Source organism: Cupressus sempervirens, chromosome 8 (assembly GCF_028749045.1).
Source record: "Cupressus sempervirens isolate cs-2001-9-10 chromosome 8, ASM2874904v1, whole genome shotgun sequence".
In the NCBI taxonomy this organism is placed as follows: Eukaryota; Viridiplantae; Streptophyta; class Pinopsida; order Cupressales; family Cupressaceae; genus Cupressus; species Cupressus sempervirens.
Genome location: NC_143125.1, coordinates 513,806,628 through 513,832,867, shown reverse-complemented (window position 1 = coordinate 513,832,867; position 26,240 = coordinate 513,806,628). Strand labels below are relative to the sequence as shown.

At 32.8% G+C, this 26,240-nt stretch overlaps 1 protein-coding gene across 3 annotated transcripts in view; it reads right to left on the bottom strand.

Annotated features, from left to right (window-relative positions):
* LOC149543452 (lipase class 3 family protein) overlaps window positions 1–26,240 on the bottom strand; it is a 240,940-nt gene that overhangs the window by 47,352 nt on the left and 167,348 nt on the right. For 2 of the 3 annotated variants that reach the window (XM_089798250.1, XM_089798252.1), the window contains exons 8-9: window positions 18,028–18,182; window positions 5,835–5,986 (exon numbers count right to left, since the gene is read on the bottom strand). In XM_089798250.1, coding sequence (XP_089654376.1) covers window positions 5,835–5,986; window positions 18,028–18,182 — 307 coding nt within the window. The remainder of the gene's footprint in view (window positions 1–5,834; window positions 5,987–18,027; window positions 18,183–26,240) is intronic. The other variant, XM_089798251.1, reaches the window with a different exon arrangement.

Here is a 26,240-nt window from a genome sequence, read left to right as displayed (position 1 = left end):
TAATATAACATAGAATAATATAAATTAACTAAATCACATGAAAAGTCAAGAAATATTTAATAAATAGACATGACTCCTTAAGATTAAAATATAAAATGGAGGAGACTTCAATTTAGAGAGGGGGAAAGAAAAGGAAAAGATATGAGTACAAAAAGGAAAACTGAAAAAGAAAATAACATGAAGAAAATAAGGAAGTGACTTTCTGAAAAGGTATCAATGAATTCAAAGGATGTGAACCTTTGAAAGGGTCATAATTATGAATAGTTGTGACTCTTCAAAAATGTTGTAATTATAAAGTATAGGAACTTTTCCAAAGCATTTAAATTATGAAGTTTTGAAACATTTCGAAAGGATTATAACTATGAAGTGTTGTGACTTTTTAAAGGATCTCTATTTTGAAAAGTTGTGACTCTTGGAAAAGAAGTAACAAAAAAAAAATTATCTTTTCCTTATAAATGGAAAAAAAAGAATTTTAGAAAGCAAATATAGAGTTGAGATACTCTAGAAGGAATAATACATTAAAGGGCCAACTAAGGATAGAGCCACATAGACTAAGAAAAGAGGAAGGTAAGAAAGGTATCTTTATTAATTATATTTACTTGATAATATTTAATAATTTATTTATATTAATGAATCATACTTGTGGATAATTTATGCATATACATATGTATATGTAAAGATGGAATTTGAAACAGATAACACACATGACTTAATGGTTTAAGATCAAGAGAGCCCCTTTTTAGGGAAGAGAGTGATCTTAATATGATTGATAGTTTAAGATCAAAAGAGCCCCTTTGGGAACAAACTGAACTTAATATGGTTATAAGTCTAGAATATTCCGTAATTGTTAACATATGCATAGGTGCCAAGGGCCCTAGATAGAGAATGTCTCTTCTAGGAAGGACATTAAAGGAAGCACTTCATAGAGGACAGAGAAGTAACCGAGGATCTAAGGATCCTAAAGACGATTATTGATCTAGATGTGGAGATGTCCTTAAAGTTGGGTTAGGATAGAGGTAGAATAGTGAAATATAATTTATTATTGTATAAATTCTAACATTGATTTTGTAGGTATTATTGTCCTCACTAGTGGGCACATTATAGTGGCATTAGAGCATGATCTTGCCATCCTACAGGGTCAAAGAGGATCTTGAAAAATATTTATATGAAAGACTAATGTAGAAAGTTAATGACTATTAGAAAGGATTCAAACATATCCATGATAGCAACCTAAGAATTTGGACTAAAAGAAATATATTTTTCAACTTGAGATAAGAAATTATCTAATTGCTAGAGGACAAGCAATTTGAGGAAGGGTGGACTGTCATATCCTAAGTTTAATATAGAAATTTAATAATAATTAGATACTACAGTGTTGTTGAATAAATACTAATACTAAAATATAAAAATAAGAAATTATTATTATTTAATCTATATTATTAATGAAATAATATTTAGTATGATATTAAATATAATTAGAAAAATAATAAAATTACAATAAATAAATAAAGAAATAAAATTAAATACAAGAGACAATATTATAGAAAAGTTTGTTAACATTCTAAATAGAATTTAATTATAACTAGTAATAAACACAAAGAAGTAAGTAAATAGATAATATAACATAGAATAATATAAATTAACTAAATCTAATTTAAAGTCAAGAGATATTTAAAACATAGACATGACTCTTTGAAATTAAGATATAAAAGGGAAGAGAGTTTATTTTAAAGAGGGGGAAAGAAGAGAACAAGATATGAGTTCAAAAGGGAAAATAATTTGAAAAAAATAAGGAAGTGAATTTCTGAAAAGGTATCAATGATATTGAAAGGATGTGACCTTTTGAAAGGGTCATAATTATGCAAAGTTGTGACTTCAAAAATTTTGTAATTATAAGGTATTGGAACATTTCCAAAGAATTTAAATTATGAAGTGTTGTGACTTTTCGAAAGGATTATAATGATGAAGTGCTATGACTTTTCAAAGGGCCTCTATTATGAAAAGTTGTGACTCTTGGAAAAGAAGAAACAAAAAGGTATATTTTATCTTTTCCTTATAAATAGAAAAGAAAAAATTTAGAAGAAAATAGAGTTGAGATACTCTAGAAGGAATAATTCATTGAAGCGTTGACTAAGGATAGAGCCAAATGGACGAATAAAAGAGGAAGGTAAGAAAAATATGTTTATTGATTATATTTATTTAATTATATTTGTGAATTTATTTATATTAATGAATCATACTTGGAGATAATTTATGCATATACATCTGTATATGTAAAGATGAAATTTGAAATGTATAACACACATGACTTAATGGTTAATGGTTCAAGATCAAAAGTCTCATTTTAGGGAAGAGAGTGCTCTTAATATAATTGATAGTTTAAGATCAAGAGAGCCCCTTTGAGAACAAAGTGATCTTAATATGGTTATAAGCCCGAAATATTTCATAGAACTTAACATATGCATATGTGTCAAGGGCACTAGATAGAGAATGTCTATTCTAGGAAGGACTTTAAAGGGAACACTTCATAGAAGATTGTAACATACCATTTATACTATGATGAAATAAAGTACATATTCTAGGATTATAACCGAATATCATAACAGAATGACATGAAACCGTTGACAATATATACATCATAGCTATAAAACCAAAATTTAATAATCACTATACCATTTCATATGAAAGACAACTAAATTAACTTCCTTAACTGACATCTATGATTTCAGGTTAAAAGACAATTCAATTCAACCACATCTACAACTATACATTTCAAGTAATATTAAAGTTACATACAAGTAAAAGATTTAGGATACATACTGAGTTAACTGAATTAATAGACAATGTGTTGTACAAGCCTCAACATCTAGCAAAGAGGAGAAGCATTGGCATAGGCTTAACCTCCCAACCGCGGACCTTAACATATCCCCACAATCTCTTACGAGAAAGGCCCTCCCTACCCTTGGTTAGGCTAGGGACAGCATAGTCCTACCATCTTGAGCATACCGGTGTTAGAGTGTCGACTAAGCAGCAAACAATGCTGAGGAATTCCTCCATCAACCTTTCCTCTGTCACCTAGCACTCTCAACTTCTAGAGATCATTTATGGCAAGCATGCCTCTAAACTACCTTGGCCAAGGATTTAGGTGAGTATTAAACAACCCAATCACTACCGCTCGACTTGACAACTGATTACATCTCAAACAACCATGAGCTGACTTGGATTTATGCAATCTCTTTCTTTAATTGATCATATATTCAAGACATTGAATAATAGTTTTCTTTTCTTTTCTCTTGCAAGATTCCCCTCCTCTTCACCCATTTATACTTGGCCTACCGGCCTTGGGTGCATCCTAGGAGACTATTAATAATCATGAGATTCTTTTAAATCAGAATTGTTTGTAAAACCATTTTGAAATAAATCACAACTGGTATAATCACATAGCAGAGAAAAAAATAAATTATTTCAAGGCAGATTTTACACAGCATAAAAGTACTATATGATTGCACTGGCTGGGCATTCCTTTCCTCATAATTATAGTAGTTCATCCTTACGGGCATGCACCCGATGCTTATGAATAGGAACTTGCCATAATATGAAAAAAAAAAATGAGCAAAGATGACTTCTCTCATGCTAACACTGCATTTGAATGAAAGGAGCTTTCTTGAATCGTAAAACATTGCATATAATGCAAATAATTCGATAAAGATACATGACCTGGAAACAAAGAGAAACAAGGAAAGTCGTTGGTGTGGTAGCAACCACTATGTATGATATGGCTTAACTCGAGCGGCTTAATATTGCATAACTAGTACGATATTATGTTTCTAATATCACACAGGACATAAGAACTTGGTTCATAGAGAATTGTATGCAATGATGTGTGTGTGTATGTGTGAGAGAGAGAGAGAGAGAGCATGAGAGAGTGCTCTCTCGACCGCAGGGGATGGAAATATATTCTTCGCTGCGGTTACAAGGAGCTCGATTTGCAGCTACAAGAATACTTCAAGTTCAAATTTTAAAAACCAATGCCGCTAAAAGGTAGCAACGAAATAAGTGTATATTTTCTCCATAATCTTAAACAAATTTTAATTTTTTAACATACATATAAATATTATGCCATCATGCTATTGAATTCTGTCTAGGATTATACCTACAAATACATATATCTATATGCGCATGTAATTTTGAGAGTACATATTAAAAAAAAAATCATTATATTCTCTCTAGATATGCATGCATATATTATTAGAATATATATATATATATATATATATATATATATATATATATATATATATATATATATATATATATATATATATATATATATATATATATATACCAAGTAGCTCATGACTATCCAAGGTATACTCTGTTGTGTAGTCGTTAAATCCTTCATCAAGCTAGTTAGAGCCCATAGTTGATAGTCTAACGATGGACTAAATTAGTGCCCCATTCCTTGAATCCTGTTTAACAATGCTTCCCCCCTTCGTCTACTCCTACAACCAAAAATGCATTTTCCACAATAATAACGTGTTCTTCCATTTAAATTGAAATATCAATAAAACAAAATTATTGATAACTGTCACAACGGCTAACCACCACTAATCTTTATATTAAAATATAAGCATTCATTTTTGTCAAAATAACATAAATTAACTAACAAGTCATTTTCACATGAATCAATTTGGTAAATCATAACTCCCATTTCACAAGATCATGATATCCAAGAGTATCTAACTAACCATTACAACGGCCATGACATTATTTTAAAAGATGAGAAATTTGGGATGTAACAAAGACGGAGAAGTAATCATGGATCTAAGGATCCTCAAGAGGGTTATAGATTCCAATGTGGAGACGTCTTTAAGGTTGGGTTATGATAGAGGGTAGAATAGTGAAATTTAATTTATTATTGTATAAATTCTAATATTGGTTTTGTAGGTATTATTGTCTTCACTAGTGGGGATATTACATGCCTAAGCAAGGATGATAAATGAATTATGTTAAATTTAGTGACATGGCTCTATTGTTAATACTTAACATATGGTTATGTTGAAGAGTTAGGATTTTAGCTTTGCCATAAGGAGATGTACGATATGTATATAAGGATGAGCACTAATGACTACAATCAAAGAATCATCCACTGGCAATAGGAAGGTGATCCTCATGATGTGTAAAGTATTGTTTTTATTCATGTATATAGTGTTTGCTTTGTACAATAAATATATCACATGCTACATTAAATATTGAGCTCTTGGTATAGAGCATATGTAATGGGTATGTACAAAGCTTTGTATAAGCTTAATTTGTAATCAAGTGATCATGGAGTGACACCATAAAATCTCATAAAGATCCTTATCACCTATGAAGTATGTCTAAAATCCACAAGAAACGCAGAAGTTATCAAGTCAAAGGAGAGTTTATCCCATTAACATACAATGATATATTTTTATTGCTTCCAAACTCTTTTGTAATTACTGATCTCAATCTTTAAAGGATATATTCACTTCTTGGAAGAAACAAAAAAAAATATATATATATATATATATATATCCGTGACATAATTCCAAAAGTAATAGACCCAAAATTTAAGTCTTCAAAAGTCATTCATAGTTAACAGTAGTACAATATAACAATCAAAATAACTATATTGATGTCAAACTCTATAACATGCAAAAATAAATTGCTTTAATCATTTTGAAATATGCTAAATAGGAATAAAATAGCTTATAGAAAATAATTTACAAAACTATTGAAACCGTAAGCCAAAGCAAAAAAGAACACAATGAAAACTTTTAGATATAAAAGATTACAATGAAATGCCTAACCTTTATGTACTAGAGATATCTGATCATCATTCTCTATATTTCCATCTAATTGCATGCAGAGCTCTCTGGCAGCTTCTACTATGCCTGCATGCCCAAAATGAGGGAAAGATGCAGCAACGTGTTGCTTGACATTTTCCTCACAAACATTACTACTGCAAAATCATGAAATAGGAAAGATTAATTGATTGCTAATTATAAATATGAAAAAATGATATAATAGTTAAAATGGAAATGGAAATGTAAATGTAAAGGTATTTAATAGGTTGATACAAGAAATCAATCCTTTTCACCAGAACATTAAAATTTTAAACATCACAAAGCTATGAAATAATAAATCCACATTTTTAATTGTGCTAGCTAAATGGTTTCCAAAAGAGCCTAATTTTGAATGGGCCCAAAATTTGACAAAATATAAAGAAACTAGAGGTAAAGAAAAATCACAATCTTTAAGTACCTCTAATGGGAATATAATAATAAAATTGCCATAGTAATATCATCATGAAGAACGCATGGCCATTGATATCATATAAAAATAGGATCATGAAAATTTATGTGTTTGTACATATAATATATATGTACATATAATATATATATGTACATATACATGTGCGTATATACATATATATCTATATGTGTGTGTGTGTATCATAGTAAGACAGGGACACGTCTCCCGCCTTTTTGCCCCACGTCCCAGAGACGGGGACACACTGGAGATTTGGGGACTCTGTACACTCGTCCCCAGTAGCAGCACCAAATTCTGCCACCTCCACAAAGGATGGGGGGACGTACTAGTGTTCACTATTTGTTGATTTGACTAATTATGTTCAATGTTCAATGCTTCAATTTAATGCAATGTTCAAGAATTTACTCTTTTACATTTATATATATTATATTGTAATACATCTTTTCATAACTAGCATTTTCAATAACATATGTATAGTATATACAACCTTTCCCATTCCCCCGTAGTCCCACTATCGTCCCCAAAGTAAGGTCCCTCTATCCCCCCATCTTGGAAACTTGTTCCCCCTTTCTATCTTTACCCAATCGCCCAAGGTGTAACTATGATATATATATATATATATATATATATATATATATATATATATATATATATATATATATATATATATATATATAGATAGATAGATAGATAGATAGATAGATAGATAGATAGATAGATAGATCGTGTGTCTATGTAAGTTATGGAGCCATGTTGAAACTTGCAACACAAGCACCTCCAAAATGAAAGACAAAAACAAGAACACCTTTCACGAGGAGGGCAACAAAAAAATTATTCTTATATTTCTCAAGAAGAAATGATTATGCAATTGCAAGACTATGATTGCAGGATGAATTACAATGAATACAATATTATACTTTTATAGAAATACGGGTCTCTAAAAATAGGGAAAAGGCTAAATAAACTAAGTCATGAAAACTAGTGCATTATATGCAAACTATAGGTAAAAAGGAAAATAAGAGTCCATCTTGAGTAAACCAAACTAAACTTTACTCAATTAAAGGTCAACTAAGTGAGCTTAAGCAAGGCATGTGTGTGCTCAATTATGCATAATAATGTGTGAGAATAATGTTGAGCTTGTGCATAGTTAATTTATACAAATGTGCTTAATGCAGCAAATATGCATGCTCTAGCATCCCCCCTTAGGTGAAACTCAAAGACACTTAAAAGCTCTAAGCATGAAATGCATGTATGAGTCTCATCAACAAAAGGTTTGACTAGGTACCCATGTTGAGTGAATGCTTATAGCAGAGAAAAATGAGAAAATGACAAGGGAGAAAACTCTTCTCCAAAAATGAGATGCATTGCATGAAAGAAACATAAAATGCAAAGTTTAAGAACCCTCTAAGAAATGTCCCAATAGAATACGAACATGGACATCCTCAAAGCACAAAGAAGTTGTAGAGAATTGTTGAATGATAACTACTACAACAATGAATGAAGAATCTCCTCTAAAAAAAAGATAATCAAGATAACAAAGATAATAATCTGCATAAGTCCTCCCAGCAACACTACTCAAACAATGATCAGATGAAAACTGAAGGCACAACATCTAGCAGCCAAAGATATAGAGGATAAATGAATTTGTACATGTTACTATGCAAAGTACTTGGTAAAATATTTGATGTATTAACAAATGATTGAAGGGATCATTATAAAGTGTTCACAAATGTACAAAATAGATTTCTAATAAGAAGCATAGGAAGATTGTAAAGATCTTATCTACAAATAATTAATATAATATATAATTGACCATTGAAGTAATAACATAATAATATTCTAATATCCTCCCTTAATAGTCAATATGTCCACAACACCAAGTTGTCCCCTAGATTGAACAAACTTACATATACCAAGAAGCTTGGTGAGATTGTCTGTAGTTTGATTTGTTGTTGGAACATATTGCAAGTGAACAGCCCTATCTTCAACCAACTTTTAAATGTAACGATAATGAATGTCCACATGTTTGGTTCTATCATGGAAGACCAGGTTCTTGGCAAGTTTGAGTACTCACTAATTATCAAAGAGAAACAGAGTCAAGCCTACTTGATGTAAATGCATATCTACAAATATCCAATGAGGCCAAACTACCTCACAAGTTGCCTTAATAGCTCCTCGATACATTTCTTTTGTAGATGAGACTGAGACTACAAGTTGCTTCTTACGAGTCTACATAACTTCACCAAATCCCAAACTGAACACATATCCAGAAGTTGATGTATTATCATCAACTAAAGCTGCTCAATTTGAATCTGTGAATGCATTGAGTCTGGAATCATGAGTCCTAGTGTAAATAAGTCCATAATCAGAGGCATCCTTCACATAACACAACACATGCTTCACTCCTACGCAATGATCAGCCTCGGGGGCTATCATGCAGTGTGAAATGTAGCTCACTACAAAACTGAAATCGAGTCTGGTGGCAACGAGGTAGATGAGACTGCCCACTAGTTGCCTATAGATGGTTTCATCAACAAGAGGAGAATCAGACTTGAATGACAACTTCAGTCCTTTCTCCATAGATGTGGAAGTAGGTTAACAATCATGCATATGAAACATGTTAAGCAAGTTCCTGGCATATTGCGATTGAGAAATAAAGATGCTATCATCAATCTGTCCAAACTCAACACCTAAACAATAATGAAATGATCAAATCACTGATATACACAACAAGAAAGAGAATATCACCACTAGAACGTTTGATGTACAAATTACTATTAGAACGGCAGTGCTGAAAACCATGAGCACCCAAATACTGATCAATTTTAATGTACCACACTTGAGCGGCCTATTTGAGTCCATAAAGTGTTTTGTTGAGTCTACAAACTTGGTTTTCTTTGTCGGCAACCTTGAAACCTAAAGGTTGTGTTATGTAGACTTCTTGCAACTTGCCATTGAGGAAATCACCCTTAACATCCATCTAATAGACTTTTCATCCAAACTAGCCTACAAATGATGAAAAGAAGACGAATTGTACTCATCTTGGTAGTAGGAGAAAAAGCCTCCTCATAATCAATGACCTCCCCCTATGTGGACCCTCAAGAAACTAATTTGGCCTTGTATTTATCTAAGGTAGTATTATACTTGACCTTACAAACCCATTTGTAGCTATTGGGTTTCTTCCTTGCAAGAAGATAAGAGAGGACCAAGCTGTGATTGTTTAGAAGACTAGTATTTCGCATACATAGCCTATTCCAACTCTGGAATCCTTTTGGCCTCTTTAAATGTCTCAAGCTCATAAATACTACAATCCCTGCTTCCATTGTTGAGAAGCCAACCGATTACAACAATCATTGATCAAATGGCCATATTTGCGATAGTAGTTACACTACACCTTTGTCTTCTTTGAAGCATCCTAAGAGCAATTAATGCCCTTCTATAGAGATGACTGAGAGTGTTGAGATTTTCCTAATTAGGATTTAGCTAAAAAGACATGTTGTGGGGAGGCCGAGGTGGCACTGCTACCAAAATAGTTGTTTCCAATGATCCTACTAAAAAAGTTTGGTGCATAACTCTGAAAATTTCAGATCAACATTAGTAGAAGTAATGTTCAGAGTCTTTATAAAGTGCTCATATGATTTTAGTAGACTCTTCACAAAGTGATGACTACTATATTGTTTTCTTAGATTTTCTGACCAATGGCTTCGAGTTAATCCCAAATGTCCTTAATCTTTGTGAGATGCTCCTGTAAGGACATGCATTCATCCATCATATTGGAAAACTAGTTCTTCCAGAATGAATTCTTTCGTCGACTGTCTCATGCAACTCCTTCAAATGCTTCTAAATGTCGGTTGCAAATAGACCACAAGGAATCTAAGACAACTGACCATCTGCGACAAAGAGCTTGAGAAGCATGACAACTTCTCAAATCCGATCATCAACCTTGCCTATATCTGCTTGTACTATGGTAGGACGTGTCTCTATGCCAAAAAGAATCATCTCAAGACAACATTCAAAGATTGTCACCATGCACTGCTTCCAGATTTTATGATTCTTTTCGTTGAATCTCTAATTGCCCTCCAACATTAAGTTGGTCAATGATGCCATCTTGTGTGTTTCCCAATGCTATAAAAACAATAACTATATTAGAGGTAATTGTACGAATTCCAAAAAACAAATCTCAATATAGACAACAAAGGGAAATGTAGGTACAGATGTAATAAAATGATTAAGTACAAATGACATGGATTTCAAGAAATTCTTCCTGTTGAACTCGATAAATCAATTACGACTTGGCAAAGATCTAAAAAAAGCCAAAGATAAACTAAAATTAAAAAAATCTTATAGGTATGATATTTGAGGCAAACAACTTAAGGTATCCAAAAGAATCTCACAATGACTTAATTAAGATCTCAAAAAACCTGCAAGGGATGTACAATGAAAAAAATTCCAACTTGAACTGAAGGGTCAAAATCGTAGTTCAAGATGCAAAAACCCTAGGCGAGCATAGATTAACAAGAAATTTTGTGCAAAAAAATATGGGTGTCTACAATAAAATACAACTAAAATAATCAAAAGTTATGTCACGAGTAGAAGAATGAGACTACGCAAAAGAAACCAAGAACAAACACATTTCTCAAAGATTTACAAAAGAAACCAAGAAATTTTTAAGCCATAGGTTCAAGAAGAAATGGCAATTGAAGGCTACAAACAAAAGAATAAAAAACTACACCCAAAAGATGACTCAAAAAATGAGTGTATGTTTGCAAAAAAACAACACATGAATCAAGCAAAAAAGTGCTTCAAAATGAGTCATCGGGATTGGAAAAAAACTAGAAAAACACAACTGCTTGTTGGGTAATCTGAAAAAATGGCTCAAAAACCCTATTAGGTTAGTAAAAAGGAGCCACAACCCAGTAAGTGTTTTCTCAAAATATTTTTAAAAATTCAAAAAATTGCTTTTTTAGAAAAACAGAAATTTTCATGCAAGGCTTTGATACCATATTATGCGAAGTAATTAGTAAAATATTTGATGTATCAACGAATAATTCGAAGAGATCATAATAAAGAGTTTACGATTAAACAAAATAGAAGAAGATCATAAAGACAATCTTATCTGCAAAAAATAAAATATAATACATCATTGACAATTGAAGTAATAACATAATAATATTTTAATACAAGTGACCCCAACAACACTACTACACCATGCAACAATAGGCTAATAGTCAAAAAGATAAGTGCCAATAAGAATTGATAGGATAAGTTGGCTCCACAATACTAGAATGAAAAAGTCTCTATATGATAAAACCTCCAACTCACTGAAATACAACTACTACATTCGACCAGTACATAGGAACTAATACTGAATACATAGCTTAGTCTAAAGCAAAACAAAGGGAGCATTAGTACCAATTGTACAAACCCATCCCATAATGCTAATAAAGGAGAGGCATCACAAATCCATGAAAATGAGTGAATGAAGGAGAATTTGAATGTGCACAAAAAGGTACTTGGAATTGAAAAAGGGTATGCATCCAAAGGACACATGCATAGGACAAGAATCACTAGGATTTAATTGTTCTTGTGGAGAGACACTTGCTAGAAGGTATGATGACAAAAACAAAAGGCACTACACAAAACCCATGGTACTTTGTAATACGATGTACATACAAAATAAGGCACAACAGAATGTGCAAAGTCCCCAACAAAACCATAGACAAGGGTGGCAATTATCTTAAGTGCATTTGCAAATAGAGAAGGGCATGTATAAGGTACTCAAAATGCCCAAATAGGGAAAACTGTTGTAAATACATAAATAACAGTTCTAGTGAAGTCATCCAATGCAAATTAAAGGTTTAAAAAGCTAAGGGCCTGTTTGGTTGCTGGAATAGGAATAGAAAATTTGGAATACATTTCCATTTTCCATTTCGTTCGTCAATTAGAATTGGGAATAGGAATACATATTCCCATTTTGCCTCTAAAATGAGCTTATACCCATTCCAAAAAATAGTTATTGGAATAGCCATTCCTATTCCCAATATTGCATTCCTATTCTCCATTCCTATGCTTGCAACCAAACGGGCCCTAAAGGACAATAAAGTTATCATCCAAGATAAGAAAACTCACAAAATTGAAGATGTGCTTGGAAAAAAATCTAAAAAAGGTGTCCGGATTGATGTGAAGAGCTCAGAGAGACCTTTCCAATGCTAGAAGAATCCTAGAAAACAAGGGAAATGTCAAAATGATACCAAATCTAGAGCCAAAACACATTTAACTTAAACGGGCTATAAGATATACAAATACCAAAATCTAGAAAAGAGAGCAGCATCACTCAATAGATCTTTGAAATAGCTTACCAATGATATTTTAGTCCAAAGTGCCATAAATAGAGCCCTAGTGCTTGTCTCAAGATGCACACCCACAAGAAAGTCAACCAAAATCCTTAATTACTTGAAATTTAATGAAACAGCAGACGATCTTGGGGTTTTGGAATGCTAAGAATGTAATCATCAGGTCCATGAAGCTCCAAAAAAGAAAAAAAGACCCATATACAAAGTTACACAAGGCAAGTCTGGAGACCCTGCAATGCTCTTGAGAAAAGAAACTCTCAAATCATGAAAAGAGGTTTGATAAATTCACTCTCTGATACCATGTTAGAGTTATAGAGCCATGTTGAAATCTGCAACACAAGCAACTCTAGGATCAAACAGAAAAACAAGAGCACCTTCCACAAGGAAGGTAGCAAGAAAACAATTGCTACATTAGCAACAAGAAAAGATTACACAATTGCAAGATTATAATTACAGGATTGTGGGATGAGGTATGACTACAATGAATACAGTCCTATGCTTTAATATAACACCATGTCTCTAGAAATAAATATTACACAAGGAAACATCTCCCCACAAAACCCTAGTGTTCCCAAGACAAGGATGTCCTCGAAACTCGTGGATGTCGTTCCCAAGTTGCTAGTTGCACTGATAGTCAGTCACCTAAGGCCCAACCTATCAAGGGGTGATTATAAGCCTCCCTTCACTACATTTTAACATTTTGTACTTGTTTTAATATCATTCTACATGTAGTAATCATCCTTGTGATAATTTTGATATTATAGAGATCTTCCATTTGTTGATTCAACAATTTATAATTAAATACTATTGAATATTCTAATTTCTAAGTAGCAATTTGGTATTCAAAACTTCAATGTTCATTGTTCAATGTTCAAGTACTTTCTATTAGTATTTTTCATTTTCAATTTTTCTATTTACTTCTAATTAGTCTTATATATCTTCTCATAAGTAGCATTTTTAAGTACCATATACATGGTATATAGTATATATAATACCCCACCCTCCGCCATTGTCCTCCCATCATCAGTGTCCCCGAATTTGAGGTTCTTTGTCCCAACATTTAATCTTGTTTATTCATTGTAATTCAGCTCTCTATATAAAAGCTTGTTCACATCATTTTTAAGGAGAGTTATGTTGGAAAATTGTTACAAAAGTACTACCAAAATTGTTTATTTGTTGGATGTTTTATACTCATTTTGGAGTATTGCATGGTTATTTGCACCTCTCACGTAGATTAGGATTTTATTTCATGTCGAATTAATTAGTTGAATGAAAATAATTGTGGATGTTTACTTGACTGACTCAACAAATTTGGACCACTAGCCTCTTGCTGATTGTAAGTGCGCCTTGCATGGTTACCTAATGGTTCAAAGCAGTTAACTTCAATTGATATTCAACCTTTATATTGCATCCATTTGATGGGTTTGAACTAGAGATATTGATGTGAAAACCATTTGAGCATTCCTTAGAAGTTTGCATTAGGTGGGTGGACTCGTTGGTAAAACTACATCTAGTAGAGTCCAAGTTCATCCATACTTCCTTTTGTTCATAGCAAAAGTAGAAGTTAAAAGTTGGAGTTGGAGTTGAAGGGGAAAAATTAGATGCATTTTCATTGCACATTGGGAAGCAAAATCTTTAGAAGTGCAAGAGTTGATACCCATTGTATGAATAGCACAATTCCCTAAGTAATTACCAACAAATCACATTATTTCACAGAGCAAGTATCTCAGTTTATAGAATCTTGAAATTATTTCACGAACTTAGTTTGCAAGCTTAGCATGAGGGTTGACCTCATCCCTCGTAGGGTTCACAATATGGCTAAATCGCCTCTTGTGGTTTTATAAGACTATTGGTTGTATTGGGCATTGATGGGTCGATCTTTCAGTGCAACAACCCTGACCATTCTAACACTTCTATCAAAAGAGGAGCGGTTGATGTTTCATCTTGAGACATTGACTATTTGATTATGCACGTTGTAGTGGAACAAAACTCCCGTCAACAGAGCCCAACTAGACTAAACTAAATTAAATTAGGATCAACTAAAGCTCAGCTAAGTGAGCTTGAGCTAGGCATGCAAGGACAAACATGTGCTCAATACGCATAATAATATTTATGAGAATATTATTGACAATGTGCATAATTAATTTATGTAGCATATGCAATGTGCCTAATGCTACAAATATGCATGCTCTAACATTTAGGTAATGCAATACCCATATTTATACTAGGTGTGCCAATATGCAAAAAACAGGAAGGGGGTCACATATCTTGTAGTCTTGACAAAAACATGTAATTTCATAGATATCAAGCTCGAATTTGGCAAGATGATATTTGGCCTAAACTCAAGCTCAACACTTACAATTCTTATTTAATAAAATTTACTAACTGCGAAATTATTAATTTAATAATTTAATAAAATATAAATTTAATTAAAAAGAAATTAATTAATATTGTTAGTAATAATGGTATTTGTTTTTTGTATGGGTTGAAGTTGAGATTAATTATTATTATTTGTTAAGCTCAAGGCTCAAACCCAAGACCTTCCAAATAAGAGGCTCACAGCTTATCTTGTATTATAGGCTTTTACCTAGTTATAATGGTAATTAATCAAATGGATTTATTTGCTTTTTATTTAAAATACATAGATATACAGTTGATGCATTTATAAAGAAATATTTTTGTTATGCATATGCTTGAGTTTAAATATATAGTATTTGCATGAGAATCTGAGTTTAGCTAATTATATTTCTTAGCAATTGGAGTTTAACTAAAAAGATATGTTTTACTTTAGGTCATGGTTTTATGTTTCATGAAGTATAACTTAAACCTCATTGGTCAAACTTTTGCTTGGGTTTTTAGTTGATCATTAGAGATTGTGAACTAGTGACTTTGGATAGTGACTTTTCATGAGTTTATCGTTTTACTTCAAGTATGTACTACAGAAATTCATAACCATTTTTGTGTTGCAACTAGTTCATGTGTGGTTTTCTAATACATCTATGCACAATGTCACGCGTCTTAACTATTATGTTATTTAACCAAAAAGGGTGACCGCCATTATTGTGTTGAGTTCAATTACTTGGCCACCTTGTGTTCTCTATAATGATTATTCTATGTTCTAGATGTTTATAATTATAGATTATGTTACTCTATGTTTGGAGATGGATGTCATTGATGTTGACTATCATTGGTCTTGTGTTATGAGACTTTGAGGAATGTTACTAAGATTGTTATTATGAATACTCCATTATTTTACTTTGTTGATTAGCATAATTATGATTTACAAAAAGCTTTTATTGTTTTGGTTTTTGCCCTTTCATCAATTTTCTATGATTGGAGCATTGGGGTAGGTTATCTAGGTGTATAGAGGGAAGTGGTTGCTAGGGTAACTCATGTATAATAGATACTTTCTATAATTTTGTATGTTTCCTTTTTGAAACATCTCGACTGCAATCTTTGTAAAACATTTTGTTCTTTGTTAATAATCATTCAATTATTTGACTAGCTACTTCTTGCAATAGGAATCAAAGGACCAATCTTTTTTTCAAAAATTAATGATTTCTCAACAAAATTATCACTTTTTTAATTTTTCAAGAGTCTTTTCATTGGTACCTAAAGTTTTATTTTTGCAAGGGTGAAACAACATCGATTCAACCTCACAATTGCGATTTTTACCAAAAAAGTGTATTTGCATTTTAGTTTCTTGGTCAAAATCTATGACACTATTTTGTTGGATCATTTGTGCTATGTCTATGGCCTTTTCGTCATCCACGACCTATCTGTCGGTTGTTTTGTGCTTCTATAGACCTGTATTCATGTGTGGAATCATATTTTGGCAGTTTTACAAAATGCACAAAGTTTTTTGTCTTTTCATCATCCACGATGGGTCACTGACCTCGACCGCCTCCAGAGTTTCCAAAGGAGTCCTTCTAACTCAAATGTACATATCAAGACTACTGGCACTAATATCATCATTCTAGTTGTATATGTTGATGATTTGAGTATCAATGGTATTTATGAATCATTGATTGAGGGAATCAAGTAGAATCTTTGTCATTCTTTTGACATGGCTAACCTTGGTCTTCTTCATTATTTCCTAGAAGTTAAGATTAGCAGTAGTCACATGGCATCCCCATCTCTCAATCTAAATATGCACGGGCTCTGCTGGACAAATGTAGAGTGCTAGATTGCAAACCTACATCTACACCTAAGGAGTTAGGTCTCAAGTTATCAACCAAATCTGGTTCTCCGATTAAAAATGAATCCACCTTTAGACAACTATTGGGCAGTTTGATATGTCTCAATGTCCCTAGGCCTGATCTCAACTTCGTCGATGACTTATGTGTCTAACTTCACAACAACTCCCACTTCATACCATTAGGCTGCAGCAAAGCGCATCTTGCACTATGTCAAGGGCACTCCTAATTTTGGTCTTCTCCCCTAGCAAACCAAAGATAAGCTTGACTTATTCGTTACACAGACTCAGATTGGGGAGGCTTGGTTGATGACAAAAAGTCTACTTCCGAGTATGTCTTCAGTTTGGGAATAGGTGCTAGTACTTGGACATGTAAGAAGCAGCAAGTTGTATCTCTTTCCTCAACAAAAGTTGAATATAAAGGAATAGTCAAAGTAGGTTGTGAGGCAGTTTGGCTTTGTAGGATGCTTTCCAACATCCACATTCCTTGAGTAGGCCCTTCACCCCTCTTTTGCGAAAATCAAGGGGTCCTAAAACTTGCCAAAAATCCTATCTTCCATAAGTGCACTAAGCATATTGACATTCATTGTCATTCTTGTCAACTGGTTGAAGATGGATTCGTGGATTTGCAGTTCATTCCTACTATTAACCAAACTATGGGTATTCTCACCAAGTCCCTACATCTAGAGAAGTTTGTCAAATTCAATGGGCAGCTTGCTGTCATCAATAAGTTGACCATTAAGGGAGTGCATTAATATAATATCTTCTACATTATTCTATTTCTATTTTAATGGTCACTTCTAGATTTTGTAAATATCCTATATAATAGATGCTTTCTATTATTTGTAGGTTTCCTTTTAGAAACATCTCAATTTAAATCACTATGAGAACAATTCATTCTTTGGTAATAATCATTCATTTATTTGACCAACTCTTTCTTGCAATAGTGTGTGTGTAGGGGTGTTCGGAGGCGAACATAGACAAATGTCAAGAATGGGGAGGAAAATGTGATATGTCATGTCCAGAATTCCACTGACAAATTTTAGCCAGTATACCTTAGATAGACATGGTTATAGTGTATGTTGTACAGAAATAAGGACTGTGTATATTCTACATGGTTACAAACAGTATTGTTTTTGTTCAAAGAAGCATACTTATTTGAAACAAGCAGAATCCACTTACTTGAGTAATCCATATAAGTCTTTTTCTGAAAGCATGCATTCCCTACAAAGGCCATCTGTTAAAAGATCTTCAGGAGTTTCAGTTCCTCGGACAGCAATGACAACACATTGCAAGTCGTGCACAACCACAACGAAGAATGCAGCTTCCCGTCTTGCCTGAACAAAAATAAAAGATAATGATTTAATTAAGTAAAACATATTTGATATGATGTATCAAAAACCAACCATCAATGAAAAGTCAAATAGAATACCATAAGTATCTAAAATTGAAGATAAAAGGCATATATTCCAAAGAAAAAAATTTGTGTTCTAAACAATGGACTATAAGAAAAAATCAAAATGCAGAAATTCACAAATTTGAACATTTTCACCCATCAAAATGTATTACTTATATTTTTACATCCAAAAACCAGCGGGATAACATCCCATGACACCAACAAATTTATCTTATGCAGGATTTAAGTCCATGTCACAGAAGAATAACAGCAGATCACCAAGGGAGATTTCAGTATCCGTGCAACAGAAGAATAACAGCAGATCACTAAGGGAGATTTCAATAATAAATATCAGCTCGACTTTAATCCATGTCATAGAAGAACAGCAGCAGATAGCAAGGAAGATTTCAATCATAGCTACCAAACTTGCACTCAGCAAGCTGATTGAAAACCTCTTTCATGCACCTTTTAATAAATAAAGCTTAAAAACACAATTACATAATCGAACATAAGCTAATTAGATAATATACATAAGTATGCATCAATAAGTATAATTATAAACACAAATTTAAGCTGAAGAAAACAACATACTTGTATATAAATATTCTCATATGTATACAAAACGCATGGAATATGAAATCCATGGCATCAAAAAAAAATCAAAAGTACAAGTATAAGACTATGGCTCAAAGGAGGTTGCATTACTCGTCCAAACATCACAACAAATCATGTGCTAAAATCTAAGATGGGTCCTAGATGAGGATATAGCCATTGTATTTTCTTGTGCCTCAATGACAGGTGTGTGTATTTGAATGAAGCCTTTATTACTAATTGTTTTTGAATCCTTCAATAATGCATGTTTTGGTGACAGCTCATTAACATAGAGAAATGGTTAAGCGAAAAGATAAATGGTTATGTTCTATCTTTTACTTTATCTAGGATACTGACCAATGTGATTCTTCTATGAGTTGTCTATCCAAGGCACAATTGATACATTATGCACTATAAAATTTCTTTCCAACTGTAACTTAACTTGTATTCAGCAGAGATAATCCTTGATATTGGCTATGACTATAATTATGAAAAGATTGGCAACATGGGATATGCATTTAGTAGATTTTCACAATTTTGATTCATCATTAGCCTATTACTTATACACAGAGTTGAAAGGGTGTTTGGTGGTAAGACCAAAACAAGGTTGGGTGTAGCACCTTTATGCGAGTCTAGGGGCAATATCTCCATAGTGTTAAAGAGGCAGCATCTGTCGTGGGGGTCTCATTGCATTGCCCCCAACAAGGTCAAGGTGTAGCTCATATATCCAAACAGCATTGAAATTTTTCAAGTATTTCTTATTATAAATTCAACGAACCTAAGAAAAATTTGACCGAGTCCAAGTCCAAGTGTCCTAAATTCAACCAGTATGCCTCTGTAAAGGCACTTGTCTTCTAAAGTTAACTACGTATTTGCAGTGAAATTAATAGATTAATTATTAGAATTAACATTGTATTTAACATATAATGTTACCCAAAATAGGCATAAATATAAATGTATGCCATAATGTGATAATTTATAAAAACTCTAAAGAAAACATATAGCATGATAATTTGAATAACACAACCACATAAATCAATCATATCATCCTCAAGTTATATTCTCACTATCTTCAACAGCAAGGGCGATACTTGACTTAATCTTCATCATCCAGATTGTGAAAAACTCGCAGTCTCACATTCTCGTAGAAATATCAATGTGTGGAGTTCTTTAACACAAACCTAATGCAACTTGAAAGGGCTCAAAAGGAGCCTGTATGCTCAAGTTATGTGCAGTCAAAGGTTCAGTCAAAGAGGCGAATAAGAGAGCTAGAAAAAAAGGTCAGAAATCCAAGAAAAAATTACATCAAATCGTAGTGCTCATCGTGTTGATTCTCGAACTGTATCCGGTTTTGAAAATAGAGTTTTTGTGCAGAGGATATAGCCGCTCAAAGTTGCCCAGGAAAAGGGTTGACCAAATGACATCAACAGTCTGTACAGATGGCATGGCATGCTGTCTCTACAAATTTAACCAGTCAAAAATTGATATGTGGCAACCTGATATTGACTTGGCAAATGACGCAACACAAGGACATGGCAAAGCAAGGTAACATGGTATTGTATATGACTGATCAAACATGATGCTGAGAGATATCCTCTCATTCTCAAACAATTTCATGCCACATGATGCCTAGGTGGCGGTAGCAGTGGCAGTCTAATTGTTCATGTCAACAAAAATTAGTTGGCAGATTTTGTTTTGGTTAAATGCCAAAAGCAATCAAACAAATCCGGCAGGCCTTAAGAGGTTTTTAATTGTGAGCCATACAGATATTAATAAATTTGATTGTTAAAAATTTTACACAGGCTTAGTTTAGGAAATTTAAAAATATTATTGATTGAACCCCTAATTAGAATATGAATTTGTTATGTAATTTGGGGAATATAGTTATAATTTTGTTATTTGATTTTAAACCAAATAGGCAAAAAATTGTATATGAAAAGGGAGTGATTTTTGTAGGAGGGAGTCAAATTTTTGAAGGAAAATTTTATAACTAGACTTGCAAGAATTTCAAAGTGTTCTCGGAGAGAATTTTTATAACAAGGAAAAGGAAATTTTCCTTTGTGAGAGATTTTGTATGCATGAATGATTTGTGTATTGTGTTAAGAGCATAAAAGAGACTATGAAGAGGGTTAAAGCTTGGATGCTGTGATAAGGTGTCTCACTTGGCAGCTTTAATAAGGCAGTCCCCGAATTGGGAGACGTACCTGGTGATGTAATCCTAACTAGACAAACTCCATTATCGACTGCTTGCACTTTTTCTTCTCTCTCTTGTTTTCCTTTTTTTTTCAATTGTATTGTCTCTTTTATGTAATTCAACACATAGTTAAATTGTCCTTGTAAAAGCATAATTTAGTTAAATCTCAGCGGTTGAAATACATAATGATGCATGAATGCCAGGATCAAGGATTGAATTTGTAATTCAATTATGTTTTAGAAAACTTGAACGTCCTAGTTGTAATGTTGCCACAAACTAGGACAAGAATACCTACAAAACCAATGTTAGAAATTATACAATAATAAATCAACTTTCACTATTCTACCCTCTATTCTAACCCAATGATCAATAACCCTCTTGAGAATCCTTAGATCCTGAGTTACTTCTTTGTCTTCTATGAAGTGTTCCTTTTAAGGTCCTTCCTAGAAGAGACCACCTCCATCCAAGGCCCTTGTCACATATGCATATGTTAATATCTATGAAATATTCCGGCCTTATAACCATATTAAGATCACTCTCTTCTGACTCTCTTGATCTTAAATCATTAACAATTAAGTCATGCGCTTTATCTGTTTTGAACTCCACCTTTACATATACATACGGATATGCATAAATTATCCACAAGTATGATTCATTAATATAAATAAATTCATAAATATGACTAAACAAATATAATCCATAAACATACCTTTTCTTACCTTCTTCTTTGCTTGGTCCATATGGCTCTATCCTCAGTTGTCCCTTCAATGAATTATTCCTTCTAGATTACCTCAACTCGATATTTACTTTCTAAAATTCTTCATTTTCTAATTATAAGGAAATTATAAAATATACTTTTTTGTTTCTTCTTTTCCAATAGTCACAACCTTTCATAATACAAATCCTTTGAAAAGTCGGAACACTTCATAGGTATAATCCTTTTGAAAAGTCCCAACACTCCATAACTAAAATCCTTTGGAAAAGTCTCAATACTTTATAATCACAACATTTTTGAAGAGTCGCAACTATTCATAATTATGACAATTTTGAAGGCTCGCATCCTTTCAATATCATTGATACCTTTTCAAAATGTAACTTTCTTATTTTTTTCATATTATTTTCCTCTTCCAATTTTCTTTTATGAACTCCTATCTTCTCCTCTTCTTTGGCCCCCCCTGTAAAATAAACTCTCCTCCCTTTTATATCTTAATTTTAACAAGTAATATCTATTCGTTAAATATCTCTTGACTTTTCATTAGATTTAGTTAATTTATATTATTCTATGTTATATTATTTATTTACTTATTTATGTTTATTATTATTTATTATTAAATTTTATTTAGAAAGTTAACATACTTTCTACAATATTGTCACTTGTATTTAATTTAATTTCTCTATTTACTCATTTTAATATTATTATTTTTAATTATTTAGAATAGCATACTAAATATTATTTCATTGATAATATAGATTAAATAATTATTATTTCCTATTTTTATATTTTAGTATTAGTTTTAATATAACTTTATTATCATTATTTATTTAATAATATTATATAATCTAATTATTATTAAAATTCTATCTTAATATGCGGATATGACACTTGTTTATAGATCAAGTTTGGTTTCAAAGCCCATTTTGCAAGAAATTTTAGGTGGTGAATGTTAACCAGGTTGAGATTAAAACAAATAGAAGGTTCTCTTGAAGTGTTCAATCCAAAGATTGTGAAAATGACTTTTCCTTGGTTAGAGATAGCACATGACAAAAATCTTCCTGAGTTTGATGTAGAAGCCTTCAAGAGAACATTTATGGAAATGAAGGCATTGGTGGACATTCTTCTACAAGAGAGGTAAGAGTGACAAACGAGAAAGGAAGACAATGCTAATAAACAGGAGGCTAACTTATCATCAAAAGATGAAAAAGGTAAAGGAGTAGGAGGTCGTAGTGACCCTTGTGAACCTTCTTCTCTATCTTCTTTGACTACTTTAAGGAAACAACCTGTAAAGACGCCATTGTTAAAACTAGATGTTAAGTTTCAGTTGCCAATATATAATGATGACTTGGATGTCGAAAAACTAGCTAACTAGCTTAAGCAGATTGAAATGTATAGTAGGCTTTAACAAATCTTGGAAGATTCTTCAAAAATCTAGCTAGCTACACTCTAGACGGGAGGTAATGCATTAGTCTAGTAGGGAAGTAAGATCCAAAACAATTGTGCTACATATGCCAAAATTATTTCATCTTGGTATGAATTTACTTCTGCTTTGAAGAAACAATTTTATCCTTTGGGTTATATGCAACAAGTTGTAATAGACTGGCAAAATTTAAGACAAGGTAAAGCAGGTTGTACAAGAGTATACACAGGTGTTTAGGAAGAGAGCACTTACTCTTAGTATTCCTCTTTATACACAAGATACTTTATTGAAGTATATAGGTGGATTGCATTCATATCTGAAACATACAATATTGATTGATGTTTAGTCCTTCTAACTTTGATGAAGTATATGTACAAGCAACCCATATTGAAGCAGGTGAAGGAAACACAAGTTTCAGTTCAAAAAAGGAATTTGTTCCTCTTGAAGACAACAAGAAGCGTAAGAAAGCAACTACTATGAAGAAAAAGGAAGGTGAAAAGCCTAATCGTTCATATTGTCAAAAGAAAGGGCACGAAGATGTGAAGTATTGGAAACTACATCAAGAATTACAACAAAAGTGATTTAAGAAGAATCTTAGAGGAACACAAAAGACCGTGGTTGTTATTCATGATCTACGGTTAGATTCTAATGATGAAACAAAGATATCAGTTGTGAGTTTGAAAGGTAAACCTTTTGTTGATAATGCTTCTGAAACTAATGTTTTATATGCTTTTACTTTCAAAAGTCATGTTGTTCCTAAAGATAGTAAAAGATGTGAGTTGATTCATATAAGGGTGATATCAAAGAACACTAACATTATTTCCCAGATTAATCTCATTTTAGAGTAAGTTTTTAAATGGTTGAGATTAGAAACTAAACCACATAAGAAACCTTATCTATTAGGTTGGGTGTGCAATGAAAACATATTGTGAGTAGCAAGGCAATGTAAATTAAAATTTGCAATAACATCTAAGTAAATATGTGAACTTGAATTTGATCTAGTTCCACTTGACCTCTGTGGGATTGTGTTAGGAAGCCCATACTTATATGAGAGAAAAGTTATCTTCTACAAAGAGCATAATAGATATCATTTGTTTAAGGATGGTATTGAATACATTGTGAAATCTCATCGCCTAAAGAATGGTAGGTCAATTGTAAACATGGGGCATTTGAAAATCATTGTAAATGTGAGCAATAAACTGACTCTCATGTACATAGTAGTTAGTGATGATCAAACAACATCAACAACAGGTTGGGAGGATCTATTGCAAGTAGATACAATTCTTCAGCCAATAATGGTAACAAAGGATTTGAGTGATTCATTATCTGCTGGTGTTTTTTGTGTAGGAGATGCAGTGTGTTGATAACTTTTCCACTTCATCAGTTTGTTTAGTTTTGTTGCATCCTTTCCTACTAGTTGGTACTATGGGCATTATGGATGTATCATTCATTGTGTCATTACTGCTATCTCATTTTTCATTGTGTTAATGATGAGTCAAATGTTGTGAATTCTAGCAAAGAATACACATGACATTGGACAAGTGAGGTGAACATGCCATCACTTGAGTTGTCTATAAAAAAGACTTTTGAAAGTCCAAAAGCTTCTCAGAGGGGAGGAATGGTCTAGGTGCATCTAGAGAATATGAAAAATTTGCAATCTCAGATTCTCACAAAAACATCAATGTGTGGATTTCCCTAACATAAACTAGATGCAACTTCAAAGGGCCCAAAAGGAGCTTGTATGCTCAAGTTATGTGTAGTCCAAGGTTCGGTCAAAGAGGCGAATAAGGCAGCAAGGAAAAAAAGGTCTAAAATCAAGTGTCTTATATAAAGAAGAAGAAAATGACACCAAGTCGTAATGCTCATTGCATTGATTTTGGAGCTATATTCGATTTCAAAAATGGAGTCCATATGTAGAAGATATGGCCTGTCAAAGTTGCCCAGCAAAAGGGTTGACCTGATGAGATCATAAAGACATCAGTAGTATGTACATATAATGTGGCATGTTCTCTGCAAGTTTTATTAGTCAAAAATTGGCACATGGCAACTTGATAATGACTTGGCAAATGACGCGATATAGTGACATGGCAAGGCAAGCTAACATAGAACAAGATATGACACATCCAACTAGATGCTAACATGTGTCCTCTCATGCTTGAATCATTTCATGCCACATGGCGCCCAAATGGCGATGGCAATTGCAATCTAATTATTTATGTCAACAATAATTAGTTGGGGTATTTGAACCCCCAACCACTCCATTCCAACTTTCCCTCCTTACCACTATGCCATCAAAGATTGTTGGAATTTTATGCAGCGGTGTTTTGTTTTAATGCAATATAAACAACAAAATATCCTTTAAAATGGAATGGGATTGCTTGAACCCCCGACCTCCCAATTACCGCCAACATCTCTCAACCAACGCACAACATGCCTCTCTCGGAGTTATGTTTGGCAGATTTTGTTTTTGTTACATGCTAAAGGTGATCAAATAAATCCAGCAAGCATTAAGGCACTTTTATTTGTGAGCCATACATTCATTTTTTTATATTAAGGTAGTATATCAATTTTGAAAAAAGTTCAACTTGAGAAACCAAAGAAGCATATCTAATGACAATAGCATGCAATGCTAAGTGACTGCTCATCATATTTTTACATCACTTTATATCATATACATCAAAATACAACTTCATCAATGATCACAACAATGACTTTCAAAACATACAAAAATATGTAACAGCTAGGAAACAAGGATGTTAAGTATCCCAAGCACCAACAATCTTATTGTTGCAGTTATCTTTGTCATAGACAAAAACACCAAGGGGGGGATCCACACCATAAGGAGTGTATGGAGTGATCTCCCAACACAATCTAGCCTTTCTTTAACGGTCCCAATCTCCCTTATATCAATACCTTTATCCTTAGTAAATTGGTTCAACGCCTTCAGCTCCTTCTGATTAAGCATATCTTTATTGTTGGTGTAAATAAGTATTCACTATTTACATTTTACTTAAATTTATTTAGGATAATACATTTTCATATTAGTTGTCATGTAGACACATAGGAGTTTGCACTTTAT